This window comes from Gopherus evgoodei, chromosome 1 (genome assembly GCF_007399415.2).
Source record: "Gopherus evgoodei ecotype Sinaloan lineage chromosome 1, rGopEvg1_v1.p, whole genome shotgun sequence".
Taxonomy (NCBI): domain Eukaryota; kingdom Metazoa; phylum Chordata; order Testudines; family Testudinidae; genus Gopherus; species Gopherus evgoodei.
The window spans coordinates 265,453,887-265,480,245 of NC_044322.1; the positions used below are offsets into that span (position 1 = coordinate 265,453,887).

Here is a 26,359-nt window from a genome sequence, read left to right on the forward strand (position 1 = left end):
CACACTAACCCTAATCCGATATGGTAATACCGATTTTAGCGCTACTCCTCTCATCGGGGAGGAGTACAGAAACTGATTTAAAGAGCCCTTTATATCGATATAAAGGGCCTCGTAGTGTGGATGGGTACAGCGTTAAATCAGTTTAACGCTGCTAAAATCGGTTTAAACGCGTAGTATAGACCAAGCCTCAGTCTTCTCTTTTCCAGACTAAACAAACCCAGTTTTTTCAATCTTCTGTCTTAGGTCATGGTTTTCTAGATCCTTAATCATTTTTTGTTGCTCTTCTCTGGACTTTCTCCAATTTGTGCACACCTTTCCTGAAATGTGGTGCTCAGAACTGGGCACAATACTCCAGTTGAGGTCTAATCAGCACGGAGTAGAGCATGTCTTTCTTACAACACTCCTGCTTATATACTTACAGCTCCTCTTTTGCATTGAACACCTTCCCTATCTCTGTGCTTCAGGATAGTACCTTGTGTTCATACAAAACTGTGCTGAAAACCTATTTCTGCAAAGTTACACAAGACATTATGATAAAGTAAATGAAATAAAATAATAAAAAGACTCCTTTATCCTCACTCTGTTTGTAATGTATTTAATCTTCAGTCACTTCCATTAAACACAAGCAAATATGACTTTGCCTCCAGGTTGTCACCAGAGGTGTCTGGAAAAATCTTGTCACACCTCCACTGCTCTGTCTAGTCCAGTTCAATTCAAATCACACACCTTGGGTCTAAGAAAAAAAAAAAAGTAAAACATGTATTTGATCAATTTAGTATATAATTAAACACTTAGTAACAACTATGCAGATCACTTTTTACATAATATTGTTCACAGTAATGATCTGTTTAATTACCATTGTTGTTTGAATCTGGCAAACACAAGTGCACATATGAAAACATATCAGGCTAAACATAGCATGATGAATCAAAGAGATACTGACAAATTGAACTTTTTGATATTCACCATCAGTTTCTCCTGGAACACCTTTTAAATATGTCTGGACCCTTACAAATCATTTAAAAACATTTTTATAAGGATTTTTCTGCTCCTCTAACAAATGTCTTTTCAATCTCTGCGGGGGGAGAGGAATTACTAGCTTCTTGTCACAGTATTCTTGAGTGTAATTTATCACTATAGCAGGTATAGAATTGTCATACAAATTTTCAAGTTAACCTCGTCCCTTTCAAAAATTGCAGATTAAAGGCCCAATCTAACAAAACTCGTAAGCATTTACTTCAGTGACACTACTGCACTTATTACTGCCTCCCTGGGTTATGCAGCATATCCTTCTCATTGGTTACTGAGGGCTTGTCTACATCAGAAAGTTGCAGCGCTGGTGAAGGAGTTACAGTGCTGCAACTTTGAAGGTGTACACATCTGCAGGGCATCACCAGCGCTGCAACTCCCTGTTTGCAGCGCTGGCCGTACTCCCGTTTTGTCTCGGGTGTAGAGGATCCAGCGCTGGTGATCCAGCGCTGGTAATCCAATGTAAACACTTACCAGCGCTTTTCTTGACCTCCGTGGAAGGAGGAAGCCTCTGGTAATCAAGCTGGTCTCCTTCCCCAGCTTGCTCTCGCGTTCCCGGAACCCCGAGCAAGCAGGTCTCCTTCCCTGCGGTTTGCAGGGGGGTTCGGGAACGCGAGAGCAAACCGGGAAAGGAGACCAGCTTCGCCGCGGTTTGCCCTCCCGTTCCCCGAGCAAGCAGGTCTCCTTCCCTGCGGTTTGCTGGGTGGCTCCGGGAACGCGAGAGCAAACCGCGGCGAAGCGGGTCTCCTTTCCCGGTTTGCTCTCTAGTTCCCGGAGCCCCGAGCAAGCAGGTCTCCTTCCCTGCGGTTTGCTGGGTGGCTCCGGGAACGCGAGAGCAAACCGGGAAAGGAGACCAGCTTCGCCGCGGTTTGCTCTCCCGTTCCCCGAGCAAGCAGGTCTCCTTCCCTGCGGTTTGCAGGGGGTTCGGGAACGCGAGAGCAAACCGCGGCGAAGCGGGTCTCCTTTCCCGGTTTGCTCTCTCGTTCCCGGAACCCCGAGCAAGCAGGTCTCCTTCCCTGCGGTTTGCAGGGGGTTCGGGAACGCGAGAGCAAACCGCGGCGAAGCGGGTCTCCTTTCCCGGTTTGCTCTCTCGTTCCCCGAACCCCGAGCAAGCTGGTCTCCTTCCCTGCGGTTTGCAGAGGGGTTCGGGGAACGCGAGAGCAAACCGCGGCGAAGCGGGTCTCCTTTCCCGGTTTGCTCTCCCGTTCCCCGAACCCCCCCTTGAAGCCGCCCAACAGCGCTGCAGTGTGGCCACATCTAACACCACTTGCAGCGCTGGTTGCTGTAAGTGTGGCCACTCTGCAGCGCTGGCCCTATACAGCTGTACTAATACAGCTGTAACTACCAGCGCTGCAAAATTTTAGATGTAGACATACCCTGAGTTAGTTCCTGGTTCTCTGTTCTGCTCCCAGGCACTCAGTTTTTCAATAGAATAGAACAGGGTTCAGCAGCCTTTCAGAAGCAGTGTGCCAAGTCTTCATTTATTCACTCTAATTTAAGGTTTTGCGTGCCAGTAATATATTTTAACGTTTTTGGAAGGTCTCTTTCTAAAAGTCTATAATAATATAACTAAACATGTAAAGTAAATAAAGTTTTTAAAAATGTTTAAGAAGCTTCATTTAAAATTAAATTAAAATGTAGAGTCTCCCGGATCAGTGGCCAGGACCTGGGCAGTGTGAGTGCCACTGAAAATCAGCTTGTGTGCCGCCTTTGGCACACATGCCATAGGTTGCCTACCCCTGGAATAGAGTAATAGAACTATAGAGTTGGAAGGGACCTCAAGAGGCCATCTAGTCCAGCCCCCTGTGCTGAGGCAGGACCAAGTAAACCTGTTCTTAAAAACCTCCTATGACAAGGATTTCACAACTTTCCTGAGAAGCCTATTCCAGTGCTTAACTATCTTGACAGTTGGAACGTTTTTCCTAATATCGAATATCTGACCTAAATATCTCTTACAGCAGATTACCTTCAGTGACATGGAGAATATAAAGACTTGTCTCTGTAAATTTTAGTTCCAAATTTAAAAATTTTCAAAACGAGCTGTTTCCATTTTGGCTGTTTTTTGTTATGCATTCTTAAAATCTAATGGAGAAGGTTGTCTCTTTGAAAAATAAAAATCTCGGTAGTTCTTCCATCCCAAATGTTACAGAGCTGAGAACTCAAAAACGAAACTATAAACAAAAATGGAAATTGTTCATTTTTTTTAAACTGTCCATGCCAAGGGAAATGTAGAAAGGAATTGAAGTAAGATCTTTCCACCCTTGCCTTTTATAATAGAGCATAAAAATCATATTTAAGCTAGTTGCAGGTAAATGGTGTTCTAAAGTAGTTTGCTAGGACTTGTCACTTTGGCAAACATTGTTTTAAAAGCTGTATTCTGCTATCCAGTGATGTTCTCAAACCATGATACAGTTATTCTCCAAGAATAGGGATAACTACTGGTTCTTTGTGCTACAGTATTAAAAAATGTATCTTTTTTTCTTCTTTTAATTCACTCATCAGGTTTTGATACAGATGGTTTGCCTTCAGCAGTGTGGCCAGGTGGAGAAACAGAAGCTCTCACGCGACTGGAAAGGCACTTAGAACGAAAGGTATGTTGCAGATCATTGATGTAAGCAAAAATTGGCCTCTTGAAAACCATGGTTAATTACTGTTACAAATAAGTGTGAGGAAAAGAAGAACAGAATTTCCAGGAAACTGCAACAAAGACCTATATCCTGATACAGATTGAATAGCTATTTTATTTTTTGTAATGATTTTTACAAGTCGATAAAAATTTAGAATTTCAACTTTTATAAAAATTGAACAACTAGAAGAAGATTTGATAACATCTCATGTAGTTTTGAAAAATATATGAACCCCTTTTCCAGTGGAGATACCTTCAGTAAAGTCACAAAAAGTGACTATAAAGATAACTTCTTAATCATCAGTTATGTTTCAATTGCATACTCAACTTTATAATCTTCCTGTCTGCCTGTGGATCATCTAGTCTGTATTCTACCAATTTGTTTTTCTTTTTCTAAGGCTTGGGTAGCAAACTTTGAAAGACCACGAATGAATGCAAATTCCCTTCTTGCAAGTCCCACAGGGCTTAGTCCCTATCTGCGGTTTGGCTGTCTGTCATGTCGCCTTTTTTATTTCAAGTTAACAGACCTATACAAAAAGGTATGAACTCAACTTGGTCAGATAATCGTGTTTTTATGTAAGTGAAAAAAATTCTAATAAAATTTGTTTTCTTTTTGTGTTGCCTTTCAGGTAAAGAAAAACAGTTCCCCTCCCCTCTCCCTTTATGGCCAACTCCTGTGGCGTGAGTTTTTCTACACAGCAGCTACTAATAATCCACGCTTTGATAAAATGGAGGGAAATCCCATCTGTGTTCAGATTCCATGGGATAGGAATCCCGAGGCTTTGGCCAAGTGGGCAGAAGGCAGGACAGGATTTCCTTGGATTGATGCAATTATGACACAGCTCCGTCAGGAAGGCTGGATTCACCATTTAGCCAGACATGCTGTGGCATGCTTCTTGACTCGAGGTGACCTGTGGATTAGTTGGGAAGAAGGAATGAAGGTACAGTTTTTCATTAATGAATTTCTGATGCGGATAATAAGAATGAAATACAAACGATACCCATTGGTAAATGCATCCAAGTAGGTTTTAAAGCTTAAACTGTGGTCAAAAAATTTAAACCATGTAGTTCTGGTAGGAGTGTTGAGGTCTAACTTTCAGGTGCATAGCATGCCCTTTTGTAGATGTCTAGAAATGATCTTTGGTGCTTAACTTTAGGTAACCCAGTCTGAAAATTGAGGCCAGCAATTATTAAATCCATGGGTTCTTTTAAAATCTAAATAGAATATGGGGGAAGTGAGGATATGACCTCTTGAGGTCCCTTTCATCCTTACATTTCTATGATAAGAATAAATACAGATTATTCATCAGCTAATAGAAATTCTTTCCCAAACATACTCTCTGCCCCCCTTCCAAAAAAGAAGCGACCCACCTTTTCTTTTCAGATTAGTAGAGAAAATAAGATGGGAATTGAGATGGGGGCGGAAAAGTAAGTTGTTGAGGACACTCGGCACCTGGCAGTATCAGACCCATGCATGTTGGACAACATGATTTGTGAGTAATCGCTATTAATTAGTCCAACTAACTACACTAACTAACTAACTAACTACACCTCTACCTCGATATAACGCAACCCGATATAACACAAATTCAGGTATAACACAGTAAAGCAGTACTCTGGGAGCTCGGAGCTGTGTATTCCGGTGGATCAAAGCAAGTTTGATATAACGCGGTTTCATCTATAACGCGGTAAGATTTTTTGGCTCTCAAGGACAGCGTTATATCGAGGTAGAGATGTAGTACCAAATCTTCCTAAAACTGGAGACATGGCCATTCAGAGTACAAAGTTGTATCAGTCTCATTGTTATTGTTTGCATCATTCTTTGTTCAGTCCTTGCTTTTGTTTGTGTTTGAGATAATAAAACTAAATTTCTAAATATGGTTACAATTTTTTAAACTAATTACAGTTGTAAACAAAGTTTTTACTGTTTGAAACTTGAACATTAATATATTTGCTGGTGGTGGTGTAAGTTCACTTATAATATCTCTTCTAATTCTTTTTTTTAACCATTGAGTTGTGTTCACATCCTTCTTCCTGTTTCACATGTAAACAGCACTCTTGGTTATGCAAGTAATTGCATGAAAAATCCTAAGGCAGCTTGTCTTATGCAATTTATACATGTGTAAATTGTATATCCGTATGCCTGTAACATAGAGCTTTGTGCATTTGTTTGTGCGTATTACAGTTATTACTTAGCCTACCCTTGGAGTAAATAACCCAAGGTAGAGAGGAACATATTTATGTAGTACAAGAAGAAATAAATGATACCTCTCTGTACCAGTGAGAGTGAATCTCTCCTGCTAATTCTAGGTCGTGTGTTACACAATCTTAGCAAGTGTGCTTGAAGGGGAGCATCTAGTGGACCAGTTGTGTACTTACATTTTGTCTCTCACCAGCAGAAGCTGGTCCAGTAAAAGATATTACCTCATCCACTCTGTATCTCTAAACTTATTAGATTGGTAGCCACTTTAATTTAAAAATGCTTAAAAAGCATTTCAACTAAATATTTTTGAGAAAATACATAACTAATTGTTTTAATAAAAAGACAGAGTTGCAGGTATTCAGGTAACGGTTTATAGGGTTTTTTTTAATATCTTGTTTAAATAGCTCTTGTTAACTGATACTGATTGAACTCTACTTTTTAGCTTTCTGAAGTGTTCTAATAGTGAATTTGGAATGAAGTATTAAATGCAAGTTTAGCAAGAAGAGACCTAATAATCCCTACCCTCCCACACATACTTTTTTGCTGTGTATTAAACATTACTATTTTATTTCTGATTTCTAGCAGAACATGTTAATTCTAGTCATGGGTCACATTAATATTTGTGGTTTAGTATTGTCCTGGGAAGGGAATTAGATTGTTTGTTTGTTTGTTAGTTATATAGAACATCTTGTGATTAAGTTTTTTAAAGGAAAAGTAACTACTCATGAATACTTTTAAAATGTGTGCTAAATAAGAATATATGTATTGAAAAGAAACTTTCAAAGCAACTTTAGAAAACCTTTTCACTATTTTAGTATTTTCCTTCAAGGAATAAGATTCTCTCTCTTTCAGACAACAATCTTAATGATGCATCTAAGCAGGGAGCTTGTTTTATGCAAATTAGGCTTAATCAGATGGGCTTTCTCTATAGAAAGCACTGGAAATTTGAAATTCTACTTTGTGTCCTCTACAACTATGTAGTCCCTCTCTTGGGACTGGTGCAGCAGGACAGTAGAATCTTCTAGTAGAAGTGCCAATTAGGCACCCACACTCTCCCGCACACCGCATCTGGTGCTCAAGTATGTTCTGAGGGTGAGATGTAAAGAGGTTGTGACACTATTGGACCTCCATTTCTTTCCAGCTGCAGCACTAAAAGAATGTGAACCAACAGATCTCATGATCCCCTGATACTTATTGCCTATATCTTAGTGTAATGTTGTTAGTTAATAGTTTTATAGTTAGTAGTCTATAGTTAGTTTTTACTGTAACCTATAAATTAGGTTAGATTTAGATTAGATCGTGGATTTAAGGAAAAGCTTTATTTTTCAGTATGGTTGATCCAGTGTGAAGAAACACAGGTTCAAGCAGTGCGTGTTTTGCCCAGAGGTCTTCCTGGTATCTGACCTGCAGGTTCAGTGTTTTAAAATGTTTTGGAGGGAGCCATTACCCATCTATAGCACATTCACATCTTGGGCTGGCAAAGAAAAAGGAAAGGGATTGGTCCTGGCACTAAGTTCCAGTTCCAGATTGGTGGATTTGACCAATTCTAAACCCTCTGATATGACTCAAATTAATGCGTTATTTTGTGGAACTGGTTTCCGACTTTCTCATGACTCTCCTGATAAGAGACTGAGATGGGATACTAAATGCAGAAAATCTCCAGCATCTGTTCCACAATCTAAGACCCTCAACTGGATCGTTAAGAAGGGGCTTGTCACTACTTTACATGACCCAGATGCCTATCATGGTCACTTCACTTGCTGCTTCAATATTGGATCCACAGATGTAGAGCCAGATCCCACGAGCATACCTGGGATCTGATCATTTTCAGATCAGAATTTCCATTCTTGGCACCTTATATTCTGAACAAAGGATATAATGAAGGATTGGAGTGACCAGCAGGATTGCCCTATATGGCCTTGGAGTCATTAGCCATATTGGTCAACCTTAGCTTACTACTGTCACTTTATGAAGCATGAATCTTCAGTCCTGGTTCATCTTTCACCAGGACCGAGGGGCCTGGGTCTGACACCTACAGAATTTTCTCCATCCTTGCTACAGGAGACACTATTTGATGAAGAGCATCAGAGAACATCTCCTCTACAGAAATTTCAACAACAAGATATGTAGCCTGGACAGTGGCTCATCGCCTGATGAAAATGTGGGTGTAATTGCAACATTATCTCCTGAGGATGTGATTTTAATTTCATGAGCTAATGGATAGGGTGGTATCAAGTTTAAAATTACCATCAGTAGCTTAGGAAGAAACCACGCATCCAGATTTTGACATTTTGGGCTCTGTTGTAAAGAGTAAGATCTCATTGCTCATTTTGGAAGATCTCTACCATCTATAAAAATATCTCTGGTCCAATACATTTTCATCACTGAGCTTAAAAACAGGCAGATAAATTATGTCAGGTCCCAATGAAGGGTTCTCCTATTTTCATGTGCACCCTCAGCCTAATTCACTAGTGGTAGCAGTAAGTTCAGTGATCCAGATCAGGTCAATGTTTGACTTCTTCAGCTCCTTAAGACAGAGAGGGGAAAAAAGTTGGATGGACTCTCCAGGGAGAAAATTATTTTTGCCAGCTTCTTTAAACATGCATGTGGCCAATTATCAAGCAGTAATGGCCAAATATTAATTTAACTTCTGGGAGAAGATCTCAGTGTTAACCAAGAACCTCTCAGAGGATCAGAGAAGCTTAACAACCGCTCTCATTAAGAAGAGCCAGAATGTGGCAAAACATGCCCTTTGGGCATTGTTTGATGTTTGTGACACCGCTACAAGAGCTATGGCATCAGCAGTAGCTCTCCACAGATATACATGATCTTCATCTTTGCCTGTGGAAACAAAGACAAAAATTAAGGGTTTACCTTTTGAAGGAAACGGGCTGTTCAGTTCAAAAACTGCTGAAGTGCTGGAGAAAATGGACACACTCTCCACTGCGAGATCTATGGGGTTACCGGGGCCGGCTCCAGGCACCAGCATTCCAAGCAGGTGCTTGGAGCGGCAGTCTGCAAGGGGAGGCAGTCAGGGTGTGTGTGCCTCCAAGCAGCGTGCCGAATTGCCACCGTGGACAGTGGGGGCAGTCCGTGGGCTGTTAGGGCATGTAGTGAGGCAGTGTGGCTCCCCTCCGGCCCAGAGGAGGAAGAGCCCAGACGGAGGCCAGAGTGGGCGGGGCTAAGGAACTCTGAGCCCACCCCTCAAAGGGTCAGACGCCGACCCAGAACTATAAAGGCCGGCCCTCAGAGCTCAGTCAGGCCCCAGCAGCCAGAGAGAGCAGACTTCCCGTAGGGAGCTCGAGACTGGGAAACTCCTGCAGCCCAGGCCGGCCGCCTCAACTGGTCGGAGCTCCCCCATGCCCGCTACCCGGTGGAGCCCCTAGAGTTTCCCTGCGCCTGCTACCCGGAGGAGCCCTCGGAGCTGCCCTGGCCAGACTATCCGGAGGAGTTGCTGGACCTACCACCCAGCCCCAGCCGCGACAAGACCATGCTCATGGACCCTGCAGAGGCCGATGTTAGGGCCCAGGTAGGTCCTGAGGTGGCGTTCGGAAGTAGCCCCGGGGCAGCCTATGTCAGTGTGTTGCAGCCAGGATCCCCACTAACTGAGCAGCGGGTCATTGGCCTCTGCTAGAGCCCCAGGCTGGGACGCAGTGGAGTGGGAGGGCCTGCGTCCCCCCTGCCACTCCAGTCCAGGGTGGCAGACTCCCCCTCTTCCTGGCCTGACGAGGCCGAAGCCACTGTTTGCTGCCCCGCCCTGACCTGGGGCCGGGCCTTAAACTGTTATTGTTGCTCAGCCCTGCCCAAGGGCCTGAGCCCCTTGCCCCACAGGGCAGGCGATTGTCACGAGGACTGCCGGGCTAATTTCCCGGATCCACCGGTGCGTAGTGGGCCAGCGTGGCTCCCCTCATCCCCTCAGAGAGGGTCGAGCCCCGGCCACACTCATGTACAGGGTGGCACACGTGTTTCCGTGGCGGCATCAATTTGGCAGCAGCTTCTATGTTCAGCTGTGCGTGGCAGTGCAGCTTCTGTCTTCCGGCTGAGGAGAGAAGCTGCTGCCGAATTGCCGCCACCGCAGAAATGCGCATGCCGTCCTAACGGTGCACGGACTGCCCCCGCCATTAGCGGTGGCAATTCAGAACGCTGCTTGGGGCGGCAAAAACAGTAGAGCCAGCTCTGGGGGTTACTACCTCCTTATTGTAGAAGGACATCTGCATTTATCAAATTTCAGAAACAATACACTGGACTCTTGCTAAAACGCGGGATTTGGGATCCATGCCAAGTACCGGGTTATAGCGGGGACCACGTTAAAATGAAATTATATTTTTGTGACCGAAATTTCAGTACAGGTATATGTAGTTGTGTATTTGTAGGTTTATAGTGGGCTAACGATAGCATCAAAACTTGGAACTGTCGCAAAAAACAAGTCTACAAGATACATTACTCACCACGGGCGTCAGTGGAAATTGCGTTTTGAAATGAAGTGATTTTAATGAATTTGGTTAAATGCTTTGTGTACTTTGTTTTGATTGTCTGCTTTCAAGCGCCGTGAACTTCCATCTTCACGTATGGAATGCCATGGAGAAAATTATGTACTGTGTATATATATAAAAATGGATATAGAAATTTTTGTAGCACTGATTACCTTCACATCCATAAAGTATAGAAAACCTTAGAAAATAAGCTCCTACTTGAAGGAAACAGTAAATGAGGGAAAAAAGTGTTGCTTTATTAGAGATTTAAAGTAGACATTACAATAAACTAGTTTACTTTTTCTTTAAAAAGTCGGTGAGTTGCTTTTGCTTTTTTCTGCTGTGCTGCTTCCGCTTAGCAAACTGTAAAAGACTACATAGTTGCATAATTTTTATAGGCTCAACATCTTGCGTCTCAAACTCCTGTGGTGTGAGTTTTTCTATAGAGTTTTAAGTCTTCCAAGATATTTATTTATTTCATATGCTGGTAACTTTAAAGGTAAAGTCATTTCTCTCATTCCTCCTGTCTAGATAGATTAGTGCATTTAAGAATGTTACAGAAGGGCTTCTTTCACCATTCCTAGCCTGGCCAGAGCTCATTCTACTAGAGCAGTAATTTACATCTATGGCTTTTTATAAACATTGCCCTTATTGAGATATGCAAAGCTGCTACGTGGAGGTTGTTTACATTTGCACAAAGCATTATGCATTGGATATGGCATCCCGGTTGCACACCCAGTTTGGTAGAGTGGTGCTCCAATCCTTGTTTAGTTAAAACTCTGCATCCCTCTATTCAATTTGCTGTACTGCTTGCAAGACTATCCCAAGAGTGGAGATACGCTGAGGACACTCAAAGAAGAAATGAAGGTTACTCACTTGTAACTGGAGTTCTTTGAAATGGGCTCTGCACATTCATGCTCCCTGACCACCTTCCCCACTCCTGCAGAATCCAAATTAAAATATCTTGGATTTTCTGCTCTAGGAGTGGAAGGAACTGAGGGGGCAATGTTGCCATGCCCCCTTTAAACTCTCATAATCAGAATGCGCTTTGTAGACAAGCGGACTCACCCCTGCGGCGCCTCCTGGTGGTGACTCCTGGGAATTAGCTCGTTCCAGCTCTGGAGTGCTCTCTGCAGGCCGATGATCCGCCTGTCCTCTGGCCCCTGTCTTCCTCCCTGGACCCCGTGCCCTTTTACATGGGGTACTAATACCCGCTCAGTCTTAGGGTCTCCCCTCCCTGAGGAACCCCCACCCACTGTCCCCACCTTGCCTCAGTATAAGGCAACTACCAGTCATCATCTAGCCCCACACCCTGGGGCAGACTGCAGTATCAGCCTACTCATCGCTGGCAAGGAGGGTTTGGACCTGCTGCCTTGGCCTACCCCTGGGCTGCCCTCTGCAACCCCCAGTACCTATTAGTCCAATGCTAGGCCACAACCTGGGGCTTTCCAGGCTAGAGCTCCCCAGCTCCTCTGCCTTTCCCCAGCCCTGCTCCAGTCAAGTACCTTATGTCCGGCTTCCTGCAGCCAGGCCCATCTCCCTCTATAGCTAGAGGGAGACTGTTTGCTCCTAGCTTCCCTGGCCTTATTATAAGGCCCTGTTGCTCAGTTTGGGGTGTGGCCCCAGCTGCAGCCACTTCCCCTAATCAGCCAGGGTTTTACCTTGCCCTTTGCAGGACTTTTCCAACCCCTTCCAGGCTGGAGCGGGTGGTCACCCCACTACAGTGCTCAAGTGCTAGACAGGGTGAGCAGGGGAACACGGGTGCCTAATGAGCACTGCTAACACATGGTTACCTCATGTATAACAGTCTGTTCCATTTAACTGTGACACTGAGTACCTTTCCCAGACCTGAAGAGCACTGTGTAAGCTCAGAAGCTTCTGTCTTTCACTAAGAGAAGTGATCCAATAAAAGATATTGCCTCACGCACCTTGTCTCTCTAATTATTAAGTTAACTGTTAAGTTAATTGAAACATCTTCCAAAAAACTATGCAAATTAACTTTCCCACTAGAAAGCATTAGGAAATTAATGTAGCTTTCTAGTAGAGTATGTATGGAGCTAACTGGGAAAGAAAATTCCACCCCTGACCAGAGACATTGTGACCCTAGTGAATAGAGCACAGCACAGGGATTCAGGAGACTTAGGTTCTATTCCTAACTCTGCCACTGGCGTACTTAGGTGACTTTGAGTGAGTTATTTCACCGTTCTTTGCCTCAGTTTTCCATCTGTAAAATAGATTTGTGCAAAATATGTCCAACTTCTGTGCTGTAGAAGCCAGACATACCTCTTTTCCACTATCCCACTTGAATGGACCTATGAAGAAGTACTTGTGTAAGTATTGAGCACTTTTTGGATGTTACCAAGTCTGGGCAAATGTCAGAAAATACAGGATTTCAACATTTAAGAGACTAGTTTCCTTACTGACATCTTGATAGCTGAGCAATGCATATTTAGAATAACTTGATACTGTTATTTCTCAAGGTGTTTGAAGAATTGCTGCTTGATGCAGATTGGAGTGTAAATGCTGGAAGCTGGATGTGGCTTTCCTGTAGTTCATTTTTTCAGCAGTTTTTTCACTGCTACTGTCCTGTGGGTTTTGGCAGAAGAACTGATCCTAATGGAGACTACATCAGGTAATCTCACATACAGTCCTCCCCGTTAACATACAACCATCATTAAAGTTGCCTCAGTTTCAAAGAGCTGTGTGTTTTAAACTATACTTTTTTTTTCTTTAAAGACGTTATTTGCCTGTACTTAGAGGTTTCCCTGCAAAATACATATACGATCCTTGGAATGCCCCAGAGAGCATCCAGAAGGCTGCAAAATGTGTAATAGGAGTTCATTATCCTAAACCAATGGTAAATCATGCAGAGGCAAGCCGCCTGAATATTGAGAGGATGAAACAAATCTACCAGCAGCTTTCACGATACAGAGGATTGGGTATGACTGTAGTCTCCTTCATATATTTATTTGAGGTTTTTTCTCGCCTTCAAGTTGTGACAACCCATTCTGTAGCCATGGTGGCCAGATATGAGCCCAGTGTCAGAGTTGGCCTAGTTAACTGACTAGAGTGGATTATAAGAACAGTGTACTGCTAACACTTATTTTTTCTCGCTCACTCACCTCTTCCCAGCCCTTTGCAATGTATGTCATCTGCATCTGCCTAGGGAGTTAGAACTGAAGCTTCTTTTATGGTCATGTCATCTCCAGGGCATCAAATTAGTCTTGTATAGATTAATTTAACTGCCAGATAGAACTACTGCATGAAAAAGTTACAGTGGAAAAGGTCTCGCAACCTTTAACTGTACATCTGCTATTCGCAAACATGGTGGTTTATCTTGAGAAATTAATTTTAACCCTTTGTTTACATTCTTCCATCTATTTAAAAAAGTCCACTTCTCCCACTGTTGTGCAACATGTGCATTTGTTGACACCTGCCTGTCCAAATAATGGCTGTAATCCAGGGATACAGGGTATGCATATATATGACATAACTTGTGATATCTTTTGCACTAAAATGTACCATATTTAACATAGGCAATTAAAGTTTCTTGCAAAAATAATACTGACTTTTTGATAAGTAAAATAATTATAATCTAAAATTTCTTGGGCAGATATTCCAATTTATAGTAGAGGGGGGAAAAAATAATTCTCTCCACTGATGAAGTTAAACTATTAAAGAAAATACTATTGGGAAACAAGGGAAGATATATACTAAATCAAAATATATTTGCTTGCCTCAATATTGTTGACAATGAATTTTGTTTCCTTGATTAGGGCTTCTTGCAACAGTGCCTTCTAACCCAAATGGAAATGGAAATGGTGGCCTAATGGGATATTCACCAGGAGAAAACATCTCTGGTTGTAGTAGTGCAAGTGGTAAGTAAAATCTCCTGTTCTAACAAAAGTATTGGAACTGACAAGTTGCCCAAATTCCTTAAGTGATCCCCCTAACATGCTATTGTGTAGGAACAGCTACCCTCGCAAAAACAGTTTTGTGAAAACTGCTCTTAAGAATGTTTTCAGATCCACTCTTCCACCATAGTTAATTTTTGCATGGTTAGATAAATGCAGATAAGCCGCTCATCTGAAGAATCGGTATATTCAATGTTAAGTAAGTAAACCTTTAGAGAGGAATGTTCTAACCCTTGTAAAATTATTAATACATTTCAAGCAATTCTCCAAAACATTTGTACATCTATTTCCCTCCTAGGAATCAGAAATACCTTGTGACAGTGGTAACATCATAGATTAAATCAGACTGTAAATTCTTTGAGGCAAGGCCCATTTTTGCTATATTTGTACCATGCCTAGTACTTTGGGGACTGGATACTCTAGGCACCACCACAATATAAATAATGATGGTAAAATATCCCCAACATATGTACAATACACAGGGCCAGCTCTAACACTTTTGCCGTCCCAAGCAAAAAAAAAAAAAAAAAAAAAAAAGCGCCGCCCTGCTGCAACACTCCCCCGCGTGAGCGCCACGCCGGCAAACTCCGTCCCCCAAGCATCGCCCCGCCCAAGCCCCCCCCCCAGCGCGGCCCAAGCTCCCGCCCCCCCCACAAGCGCCGCCCAAGCCCACCCACCCAGCCACACGCGCACACACACACACAAACACACCCCCAGCGCTGCCGGGCCAAACCCAAAAAAAAAAACCCTCCAGCACCGCCCAGCCGAACCAAAAAAAAACAACAAACTCTGAGCACCACCCCACCCCAAGTTGCTGCCTCAAGCACATGCTTAGTCGGCTGGTGTCTGAGGCCGGCCCTGACAATATATAATGTATAACTTTCAATTGGGTTTTAATGAAAAATATTTTTGCCTACAGACATTTTTTTTATGTGATGTACAGATGCTAGTATTTTATATACAGAATATAGGGAATAATAAAAAGCATGCTTGAAACTTAAACATCAAAGGCAAAACTTGTAAAGGGGCTTCAGTCCAGCATACAAAATGAAGGGATGATCTTGCATTATCAAATTCGCGTATACGTAACTGCATTTGTATTTTTCATATCCGGAATTTGAGTCACCTACCTGGTTGGTGCACAGAGAACTGAATTTGTTTGAGCAGTATCTTGGACATACAAAATTTTTCCCATAACTTTAGAGGTTACATTAAAAAAAATCTTCAAAAATTTGACCTTACGGAACCCTTTATTGCTTTAGAATGCACTGTTCAATCATTCCCATTTTGTACAAGACAAAAGTATATATTTCAAACATTACACTTAATTATTTATTAAATGTTCAAACTGTGCTGTATTCTGTGCTGAAAATATTTTTTTAAAATGTCCTTTTTTCAGGAGCTCAAATGGGAAGCAATGATGGTCATACAGTGGGTGTTCAGACATGTTCCCTAGAAGATTCGCATGCAGGTTCAAGTGGAATTCAGCAACACGGTATTATTTAGCAAATAAAATGTGTTCAATGACATTCTCACGATTCTTGAAATTGTTAAAATCCTAAAAATATCTCTGATTTTTTTTTTTTTACTGGTGACAGCAGAATTCTAAGTTGAGCTTGGCTCACTTTTCTTTGTTGATACATAAATGTGTAATGATTATCATTTAGCATGATATTAATTTGTGGCCTCAAATACAAAGAGCTGTCTCCAGAATCAAGTCACGGACTCTGTTTGTTTTCAGAGTTGGGGTAAGGATATTTTACAATAGTCTTGGGTGGGATACCAGCACAGAAATCAGAGGTCTCTTTTTGTCTCCTTTTACAAATAACACCTAAGATCACTACAGCTGAGAGCTTGAAGGAAGTAAAATTTCCATTTGTTTACTTTGTGCATTTGACAGCAATTTGTGTAGAGTCCACTGTTTGTATGGGTGAACAGGCACGAGAAATATTATTTTTTTTAAAGAGTTAGAAATACAGTTGCTGTCAAATAGGTATCCACATCATACAGTTGCTGTCAAATAGGTTTCCATATCACAAAATCATTACCCGACTTGGCTTCGCATTGTAATCTGAGCAGGAGTTGAGGGTTGACAGAACAAATGTGGAGACAGGACTTTACTCTCACTCCTTACAGGCCTCCAGAACATGGCTGAAGCAAATGTTTGGGCAGAATAGGAAAACTTGCCCTTGCTTCTGTAGTACATGTTCTCTTGATGTATCGAGGGCTGTTGGGCAATTTACATGAAACAGAAAATTCTGGTTCATCCCAGTTTAGTTGTGCTGTTGACTCCTGTTATCTTAAGAGAATAGTAAAAAGGATGATTGGGTGGTGTCAAAACTGAAGTTTGTAGCAGTTAGAAAAGGGGGGTGTGCGTGGGTGGGTGTGCGTGTGTGTGTGTAGAACCTTTTAGTACCAGACGGTGTCTGCAAACAAGAATGGTGTCTGGCCAGACTTCTCTGTTTTTGGGAGTTCAAGGTTTGGCTCCCCTTGTTCATACAAAAATTTAATGGATACAAGGCTATAACTGTGATAAATAAAAGGAAAACACAGGAATGATTTAAGTAAATGTGTACTGTGTTTTTAACAGGTTATTCTCAAGGCAGCAGTATTTTACATTATGCCCAGGGAGACCATCAGCAATCACATTTACTGCAACAAGGTGACTTATGTTTTAAAAGATATCATTTGGATACATAAAAAGCAAACTAGTTTCTCACATTAGGTGTTGATTTCCTTTTTCAGGAAGAACAGGAAGCACTGGTGTCAGCACTGGGAAACGCCCAAATCCGGAAAAGGAAACTCAGAGCATTGGGCCGAAAGTCCAGCGACAGAGCACTAATTAAATTGGTAAGAAAGGAGAATTCTAAAACATCTTGTTAGTGAGCTAAATTATTATATACTGTTTACACCCATTAATGTACAATATGTGTGCCATTGCATGGTATAAAGGGGAACAAATATACATAACTTCTGACTGAATGTGGCTGAAAAGGTACAGCAGCTGTGCTCTGCTTTTTCATGCACACAATTGCGGTGGGAGTAGAAGGCCAAAAAGCAAGTTCTTCTTTGAGTGCTGGTCCCTATGTGTATTCCATTGTGCGTGTGCATGCGCCTTAGACTAGAGAAATTTTGAAAGCAGTATCCATAGGTCAGGGCCTGTGCCTCTACTCTCTTCATGCTCTGCACCAAGTATATAAGGGATGAGGAGGACTGATGGCCTCTTCAGTTATTCTTACTGCACCATGGCCTAAATCTGAGTCGCCAGTGCAGTGCTGTTTGTTTCCCTTCAGCCTGATCCTTAAAAACTGTAAATATATAAGAGCTTACCTGTTTTATCTTTAGTATAGTTAGTGTTTTTAATAATTCTGTTAGTATAGCAATGGATAGCTCAATGGATAGGTAAAATCCTTTCCTTGGGGACTTGTGTGCATCCCAGAATGTGAATTAGATTATGTCTAGATTATCTGGCTTTAAAAGCTTTATCTCTTGTCCTTGCACCCCTTTCTGGTCAGAGACAACCACCAGTGCTGCCTGTACTGCTTTGGGGAAGTGCCTGTCTCTTCCAGGTGCAGTATCTGTCACTCCTTTCCCACTACTACCTTAGGTTCTATGGAAGATTCAGCAGCACAGAACATGGAGTCACCCTTGTCACCCCCAAATGGCTCGGACAGTTCTGGTTTTGAAGCCTCCTACAAATGTCATCCTGCCTGCCTGTCAGCATTCAGTTCATCCTCTCATTTATTGATTATTTATTTTATTATTTTTTTGAAAGGCCTGATTAACATTTCCCTTCTGTGTCTGCTCCTGTACCTGTATGGGATTTAAACTCGTCCTCTCCAAACACAAGGGACTCCCTTTTGAGCCTATGGCTTACAACTTCATTATCTTTGTCTATGAAGATGACCTTTTTGGTAATCACTTCTGTCAGGAGAGTTTCAGAATTTCAGGTTATTCTGGCTGGTCCTCTTTTCATGGCCTTCCATATGGACAAGGTTTCCCTTAGGATACGCCAGAAGTTTATGCTTAAGGTAATGTCAGCTTTTTATTTAAACCAAACAATCAATCTTCCAGTGTGTGTTTTTCCCAAAACCTCATTTGTCTAAAACAAAGGGAAAAAGTTGTATGTGGGATGTTCATAGAGCCCGGCATCCTACTTGGACCATACTAGATCTTCAGGACTTCCCTCAGGTTTTTTGTAGCCTTTGCCGAGAGCATTAAGGATCAATCCACATTGTCTTGGCTAATCTTACTGGATTTCTGACTGTATTAAGCTCTGCTACAATCTTGCTAAAATCTCTCCTCCACCAAGAGTAATAGCTCAGTCCACTTCATCAGCTTTTCTCAGCAATGTTCCAGTAGCTGTTGTATGCAAGACAGCAGCATGATTGTCTGTGCATAGCTTTTCCACTCATTATGCCATCACTCAAGTCTCCTGTAATGATACCAGTTTAGTAACAGACTTGCCAATCTCTCTTCAGATGATCCAAAGTCCCTCCACCTGTAAGGGAACTGCTGATGAGTCACCTACAGTGGAATGTATATGCGCACTCGAAGGAGAAAAAGGTTATTTACCTGTATAGTAACTCTTGTTCTTCAAGATGTGTTGTGCACACATACATTTCATGATCCTCCAACCTTCCAAACTACTTCGGACATTACATACAGCGATGTGAAGGAACGGAGCAGAAGGCGGCAGATACTCCGCTTGTATAATCTCACCTGAAGGCATGAGGAGATCAGGGAGCCTGCACTGCCTGGTGATGCTGCTGCACTGAGCACACAAACATCGACAGTGGAACGTATGTGTTTACAACACGTCTCAAAGAACAACCGTTACCATACAGATAAGTAACCATTTTTTCTTGCTAGTTTAGATTCCTCTTACTCTCAAGACGGTGGATCTTTCCCATAGCTTGCCACAGGTTCACCTGGCACAATCAGTGCGTGTCCCCCACCATCAGGGATTTATTCAATCTTTACTCACCCACCAACAGCCAGTTTCCAGAAAGTTCTGATCAGAATCTTTCTGCCGGTAAGAAAACCAACCCCTTGCTGGGACCTTAATTTAGTACTTTCATGTCTTACTAACCCACTCTTTTTGAACTAATAGCTATGTGTTTCACATCTCACCTGTAGATAAATGTTGCCTTCCTCATTGCTATCACCTTGGCCAGAAAGGTAGGTGAATTTGGGGTCCTAATGGCCATACACAATATCCCATAAGGACAGAGTCTCTATATCCAACAACTACATCCAAAATGTACTCATAAAATTGTTCTATCATTTCATATAAACCAGTCATTTCATTTACCTGTGCCTTTTCAAAGCCTTGTGCCTTTAGTGAGGAGAGGAGACTTAATTCTCTCGACTAATTATGAGCATGGTGATTTTTACCTGCAGAGAACAAAACCAATCAGAAAAGCCATCTAGACTGTTCATTTCTATTCCAGAGTGAGTTTAAGGTCAAGCTATATCTTCTCAATGGATCTCTGGGTATATCCTATTCTGTTACCAGATGGCACAGCTTCCTCCCTCACATGGGGTAAAGATTTACTATGCAAGGGAACAAGCAGCCTCAGAAGCATCACTTCAAGAAGCATCCCTGCTTAGCATTTGCAGAACAACCTACATGGAGTTTCATCCACACATTCATAATGCATTATTCCTGGGTCCAAGACTGCCGTTGACTTATCTTTTGGGGCAGTGATTCTACAAGCAGCTATACCACTTATGTTCTTGCACCCACCTGCTCTCTGAGTACTGCTTGTCAGTTATCCGTAGGGACCAGCACTCAAAGAAGAAAGGGAAATTTCTTACCTTGTTGTAACTGAAGTTCTTCAAGATGTGTAGTCCCTATTTGTCTTCCACTTCCCAACCTCCTTCACCTCTTCTTCAGAGCTTGGCAAGATTCACAGTAGAGAAGAAACTGAAGAGGCAGTTGGTCTGCCCCACTCCTTATTCCCTCACAATAGAGCACAGGAAGAGTAGCGGTGCAGGCATGAACCAATAGACACTACTTGCAAAACTTCTCTGGTCTCAGGCGCATGGAACGCATGCGTACTCACAGTGGAATAGATAGGGACCACACATCTTAAAGAACTCCAGTTACAACAAGGCTCTGTAGACCCTTCCTGGACTCAAATGACACAGTTGCCCGATCCATTGCTACTGCAGTAGTAATGCGACATGTATCATAGTTGAACCTTTCAGAATTCCCTAAGGAGATGCAAAATACAATCGAGGATCTCCCGGTCGAGGGACAAAAACTAATTTCTGAGTGCACGGACAACTCCTTACATTCACTGAAAGACTCCCGATCCACTCTAAAATCCCTCGGTGTTACACACAGCAGCCAAAAAGAAGATTGGGAAAATATCAGCTGTCTCCACCATCTCACCCTTAGCCATACTACCCACAGCAGCAGTGTGACAACCAACACCGTTGTCACTGACTTCCCAACAGGCGCAGACAATCGCCTGCATGAGGGACGCTGGCCCAAACACTCTAATAAGCAGCAAATTTGAAGATGTGATCAAGGTCCAGAAAACCTCCTGCCTGCTCCAGTTGCCCCTACCATCTGTAATGCCATCTACATACCAACAGTTTGGCAACCGCTTAGCTCCATTTTTACCATCTTGGATGCTCATTATCTCGGACAGATGGGTCCTGGAAATAGTAAAGGAAGGTTACTCCATTCCTTTCCTAGTTATGCCATTCCTCCACCCCTCCCCCCTCCACATCCTTTTCAGGGATCCCTCTCAGGGGAGCCCATCCTGGAGGGAAAGGTGAGATGACAACTTCAACTGGGAGCCATAGAACGAGTCCCTCCACAACACAAAGGATGTGGTTTTTACTCACTACTTCCTGGTACAAAAGAAGTCTGGTGGTTGGTGCCCCATCCTAGTCCTTCGCAATCTCAACAAAGTTTGTCAGACTACAAACTTTTGAAGATGGTCACCCTATTCACCATCATCCCAGCACTGGAACAGAGGGATTGGTTCTCGGCCCTCAACCTATAGGACGTATATTTTCATATTGCAGTAGACATCCTTCTCACAGACATTTCCTACAATTCATTGTAGGCCACAGTCGCTACCAGTACAGGATACTACCCTTTGGACTATCCACAGCTCTGTGAGGTTTTTCCCAAAGTACTTGCAGTGGTCGTGGCCTTCTTCTACAAACAAGGTATCACCATTTCCCCGTATCTAGATGACTGCCTTATCAAAGTGCCATCCAAGATTGAAGCGCTCCAAGCAGTCCACACTACAAGGACCCTCTTTACAAAACTGGGCCTCCTTATCAATTTTGAAAAGTCCACACTAACTCCAGTGCAGACACTGGAATTCACTGACGCTCTACTCGATGCCAACCACGCAAGAGCGTGTTTACTACCTCACAGGTTCCCAGCGATAACACAACTAGTCTCAACTACCCAAGCATGGCCCCAAATCCCAGCACATATATTCCTCCAATTTCTGAGACACATGGCTGCAGCTGTGTTTCTGGTCAAACACGCGAGGCTGCACATGCAGTGTTTTCAGGGCTGGCTCCATACAGTATAACTTTCTAGCAAACACAGCATGCAGAAATTTCTGTCCAGGCCAGCCCAGGTCAAGGAGTAACTACTGTGGTAGACGTGTCCCGACAATGTCTGTGCCGGAGTCCCTTTTCTTCAACCTCCACCTACCGTGATACTTACCACCAAGGCCTCCCTCCTCAGCTGGGGAACACATCTATGCAAGCACACTATACAGGGCAGATGGATGCCCACTGAGGCCACCTTACACATCAACTTCCTGGAACTGAGGTCAGTCTGCAACGTCTGCCAATGTTTCCTACCACTCCTCAGAAACCAGGCTGTTCGAGTAATGACAGACAACCTTATTTGCATGTATTACATCAACAGGCAAGGAGGTGCCAGGTCCCATTCCCTGCACTCAGAAGTGATCAAGCTATGGAATGGGTGTATCCACGACAACATCTCCATCTCTGCTGCATATCTCTCTGGACTTCAGAACGCGAGAGTGGATACACTGAGCAGAACCTTCTCACACGAGCACGAATGGCAGCTCAACATGAGAGCACTCTGACCCATCTTCCACCAATGGGGGTCACCCCACCATAGACCTTTTCACCACTCAGGAGAATGCCCACTGACTTCAGTTTTGTTCCAGAGCAGGCCTGGGACGCAATTCACTAGGGCAGGGGTTCTCAAACTGGAGATCAGGACCCCTCAGGGGTTGTAAGGTTATTACATGGGGGGCTGTGAGCTGTCAGCCTCCATCCCAAGCCCCGCTTTGCCTCCAGCATTTATAATTGTGTTATAAATCAAAACCACTTTTTTATATAAATATTTAAGGGGGATCATGCTCCATTCCCTTTCATATTGGACTACGCCCTTCAACTCAAACAGCACCTGGCTGCAGTTACCACATTCCACTGCCCTGTCAAGGGATATTCAGTGTTTGCACACACCCCTATCATACATTTTCTTAAGGGTATTTGAAACCTATACTCTGACATATGTCCCCCCCCATTCCATCCTGGGGCCCCAGCCTAGTCCTACGCTCTCTGACTAGACTTGCATTTGAACCAATGACAACCCGCTCACTCCTTCATCTAGCAATGAAAATGGCCTTCCTCATCAGCACCATGTGTGGGAGAAATATCAGCTTTTATGGCATACCCATCATATACAATGTGTTATAGAGACAGTGACCCTCCATCCCCTCCCAAAATTCCTGCTGAAGTTAATGTCCTTCTGTCTAAACAAGCCTATATTACTCCTTCTTTTCCAAACCACACAATTACCAAGAAGCAGCTCACCACACATTAGATGCACATTGTCATTCTGTTTGGATAGAACCAAAGTGTTCAGTAACTCACCTTGCTTGTTCATATCCATTGCCGAACACGCTAAAGGCTCTGCTATAGCTAAACAATGCCTCTCTAAATGAATTTCACAGTGCATACGCCTGTCTTATGAACTTGACAATAAGCAACCACCTGGCTCTAACAGGATACATGCCACACGAGCGCTCTCAATCTCCATTGCATTCCTCAGTAATGTTCCTATAATAGATATATGCAGGGCTGCCGCATGGGCATCCTCTGATACATTCACCCAACATTACGCCATCTTGCAGGATTCCTCAGTGGACACCTTTCTTGGACATACGGTCCTGTCCTTGGCGATACCAGCCACTCCGAAGCTCCAACCTTCCAGCTAGGGACACTGCTTTATAGTTACTTACAGTGATGGGGACATCACTCGAAGAAGAAGAGAGGATTACTCACCTTGTACAGTAGCTGAGGTTCTTTGAGATATGTGTCCCCATAGGTGCTCCACTACAGCCCTCCTCCCCTCTGCTTTGGAGCATAGCGTTAGGGGTCGCCCCACACAGCAGTATTTATACTACCCGTGCACAGTGCAGGGGAGGAGAGGTACTCATGTGTGGTCCAACGGGCACTGCTATTGAAAATCTCTGACTCCAGACACAGAGGTGCTGCCACACCTGCAGTGTAGCACCTGTGGGGACACACATCTCGAAGAACCTCAGTTATTGCACAAGGTGACAGGTTTCAGAGTGGTAGCCATGTTAGTCTGTATCAGCGAAAACAACGAGGAGTCCTTGTGACCCCTTAAAGCAGGGGTGGGCAAACTTTTTGGGCTGAGGGCCACATCAGGAGTTTCAAAACTGTATGGAGGGCTGGTATAGTGTATTAAATTGCTCCCCATAGGAATGTGCTACTAACGGTACTGCTTGGTGCGCAGTAAGTGGCACATTTCTACAGGGAGCAATTTAAAACACTACACCTGGCAGTTCACACAGCTGCACTGCCTGGCAGGACCTCACAGCCCCACGGCCCAGAACGCTGGCGGCACGGTGAGCTGAGGCTGCGGGGGAGGGGCTGGGGGCTAGCCTCCCCGGCAGGAGTTCAAGGGCTGGACAGGACGGGTGGCCTGCGGGCCATAGTTTGCCCACCTCTGCCTTAGAGACTAACAAATTTATTTGGGCATAAGCTTTCTGATGCATCTTATGAAGTCGGTTTTAGCCCACCAAAGCTTATGCCCGAATAAATTTGTTAGTGTCTAAGATGCCACAAGGAATCCTCGTTTTCACACAAGGTGAGTAGCTCTCTCTTCTGTCTAAGTTCACTCTTCATGAAACTATGTAAACTCTGAAGAACAACTTTGGACCCGCCAACTCTAGGGCTTGATGAGTGTCTCTAAACTCCTAGGTTAGCATTACTGGTTTGAAAGTATAATCTCTGTTTTGTAATCTGAAATCAGTAAGTGGCTGCTGAGCTCCGCTTGACCTCCTATTATTGCTTGGTCTATAATGCTGTAAATCACAAGTGTATTACAAAGAAAAAAAGTCTCTTTTAGGAATGTGACTCCTGTTGTACTGGTATTTGGAGAAGATACATGAATTCACATGAACCTAAATGAGAACCTATTGAAAGCAGTAGACTAGTCTAGTCATTGTATGTCCCAATGAATGAGATGTTGTCCCAATGGACAAGACACTATATATGCTATGAAACACTGATGGAAGGAGGTCTGCATGCCTCTCTTCTACATCATGTTTTTCTGTAGCTGCCGATTGGACTCTCAGCCACTCGGTGACAAGAAATTTTGAAAAAGTTGTGTTTTTTATTTTTTATGCAAACATTGTAGTCTAGTTTGGATGAACGTGTGTAAAGAAAGAAAGAAAACCTTTTTTCCCCTGTCAGAATTAATGGACTACACATCAGGATGTGTGTATGTTCATTTACTTATTATTGGAGTTCTCCAAATATGTTGCTTTCACCAATCTATACACCTTTCTCCACGCCCTATGCACCTTTGGATTTCTTCCACAACTCCTGAAGAAATTCCCCATCTTTCCAGTCTTTTGTGGTGAATTTTTCTTGTGAGCACAATTACACTTTTGGGAGACCCTAATTGTCTAAAATGTCAGTTATCATTTTGTTTAAGATATATTATATGGTGTTCCTGGACTCTACTGAAACGTTGTCATTGTAAAATTGTAGTCAAATGTAATGTACACGTCATGGTAATCTAGTAAGAGGGCTATGTTTATTGGCCAGTTTACTGTAAAGATCATCATCAAAACATACATTTTATATGATAGTGTCCCGGGATCTGCAAAAATATTATTCCTCAATTGATTACTTAATTTCTTTTTTCCTACAGCATTGTTGGAAGAGAAGATGTCGCACAGAATGTGTTAAAGGCAAAATTTTGTTGCGCTGTATTGGAGCTAAAGTATTGTGATAGTACTTGTATTAAGATAACACATTTTTCATAAATTTGTTTCAAATGTTCTGAATTGTTGTAAACAAGTTCAGTTTTTGGAATGCTTTATTTCTAATTGGCATTTTTATGGATTTTTACTTTTTAATGACTTTCATAAAGGGCAAATTGAGATTTGTATATAAAGTATTTGGCGAGGAATTTGTTAACTTGAATGTAAATACAAACATTCATGATTAGTGATAGACTCATCAATATATTTTTGATATTTCGTGTATGGTAACAGTAAAGACAGTAAGGTAATAGTGGTTCTGTAAAATAGAAACTTTGTGGGCAGAAATTGGAAGGTATGGAGGGTTTTAGACTTAATATTTTTAGAGTGGACAGGATTTTAACCTCTATGATCCAACTTCTGCATATTTTCATAATGTAAGAGCTTAGGACTGTGTTTAATTAAAATACAGTAGACTTGTAACCTCTATTAAATGCAGCTGTATATAAGTCACAAGCCATTTATTTCTGTCAAGAAATTGTAAAGTTGTCATGTATATGTCCAGTCCTTGTATTTCCCATTGCCTTGTTCAGTTAAGCTAAAATGACCTTGTTTAATAAAAATGTATATACATATGTATTGATTTTGTGTGTGTGCGTGTGTACATGTACACTATATGTTGTTGCTCTGGTGATTATTACCCAAAAAACTTCTTTGAGGGAGAGGGAAAGAGATGATCTTCAGATTTAGAATGGTTGACTGCACGGCTTCCTCTTTAATTATTTCCACAACTTTTTATAGTAGCAGAGCTAAAAATTGTCTGTGTACAATTTGCTCATCTGTTGAACTAGATATTT

General features: G+C 42.7%; 1 protein-coding gene across 2 annotated transcripts in view; it reads left to right on the top strand.

Moving 5' to 3' along the window:
- Nucleotides 1–26,145, top strand: part of CRY1 (cryptochrome circadian regulator 1) — a 78,035-nt gene extending 51,890 nt beyond the window's left edge. The window contains exons 5-14 of one of the 2 annotated variants that reach the window (XM_030545086.1): nt 3,532–3,620; nt 4,054–4,194; nt 4,285–4,596; nt 12,811–12,962; nt 13,067–13,269; nt 14,107–14,208; nt 15,644–15,739; nt 16,835–16,906; nt 16,990–17,094; nt 25,451–26,145. In XM_030545086.1, the coding sequence (XP_030400946.1) occupies nt 3,532–3,620; nt 4,054–4,194; nt 4,285–4,596; nt 12,811–12,962; nt 13,067–13,269; nt 14,107–14,208; nt 15,644–15,739; nt 16,835–16,906; nt 16,990–17,090 (1,268 nt within the window). In that variant the 3' untranslated portion in view covers nt 17,091–17,094; nt 25,451–26,145. Of the gene's footprint in view, nt 1–3,531; nt 3,621–4,053; nt 4,195–4,284; nt 4,597–12,810; nt 12,963–13,066; nt 13,270–14,106; nt 14,209–15,643; nt 15,740–16,834; nt 16,907–16,989; nt 17,095–18,725; nt 22,518–25,450 lie in introns of those variants that run through there. The other variant, XM_030545094.1, reaches the window with a different exon arrangement.
- The last annotated feature ends 214 nt before the right edge of the window (nt 26,146–26,359 follow it).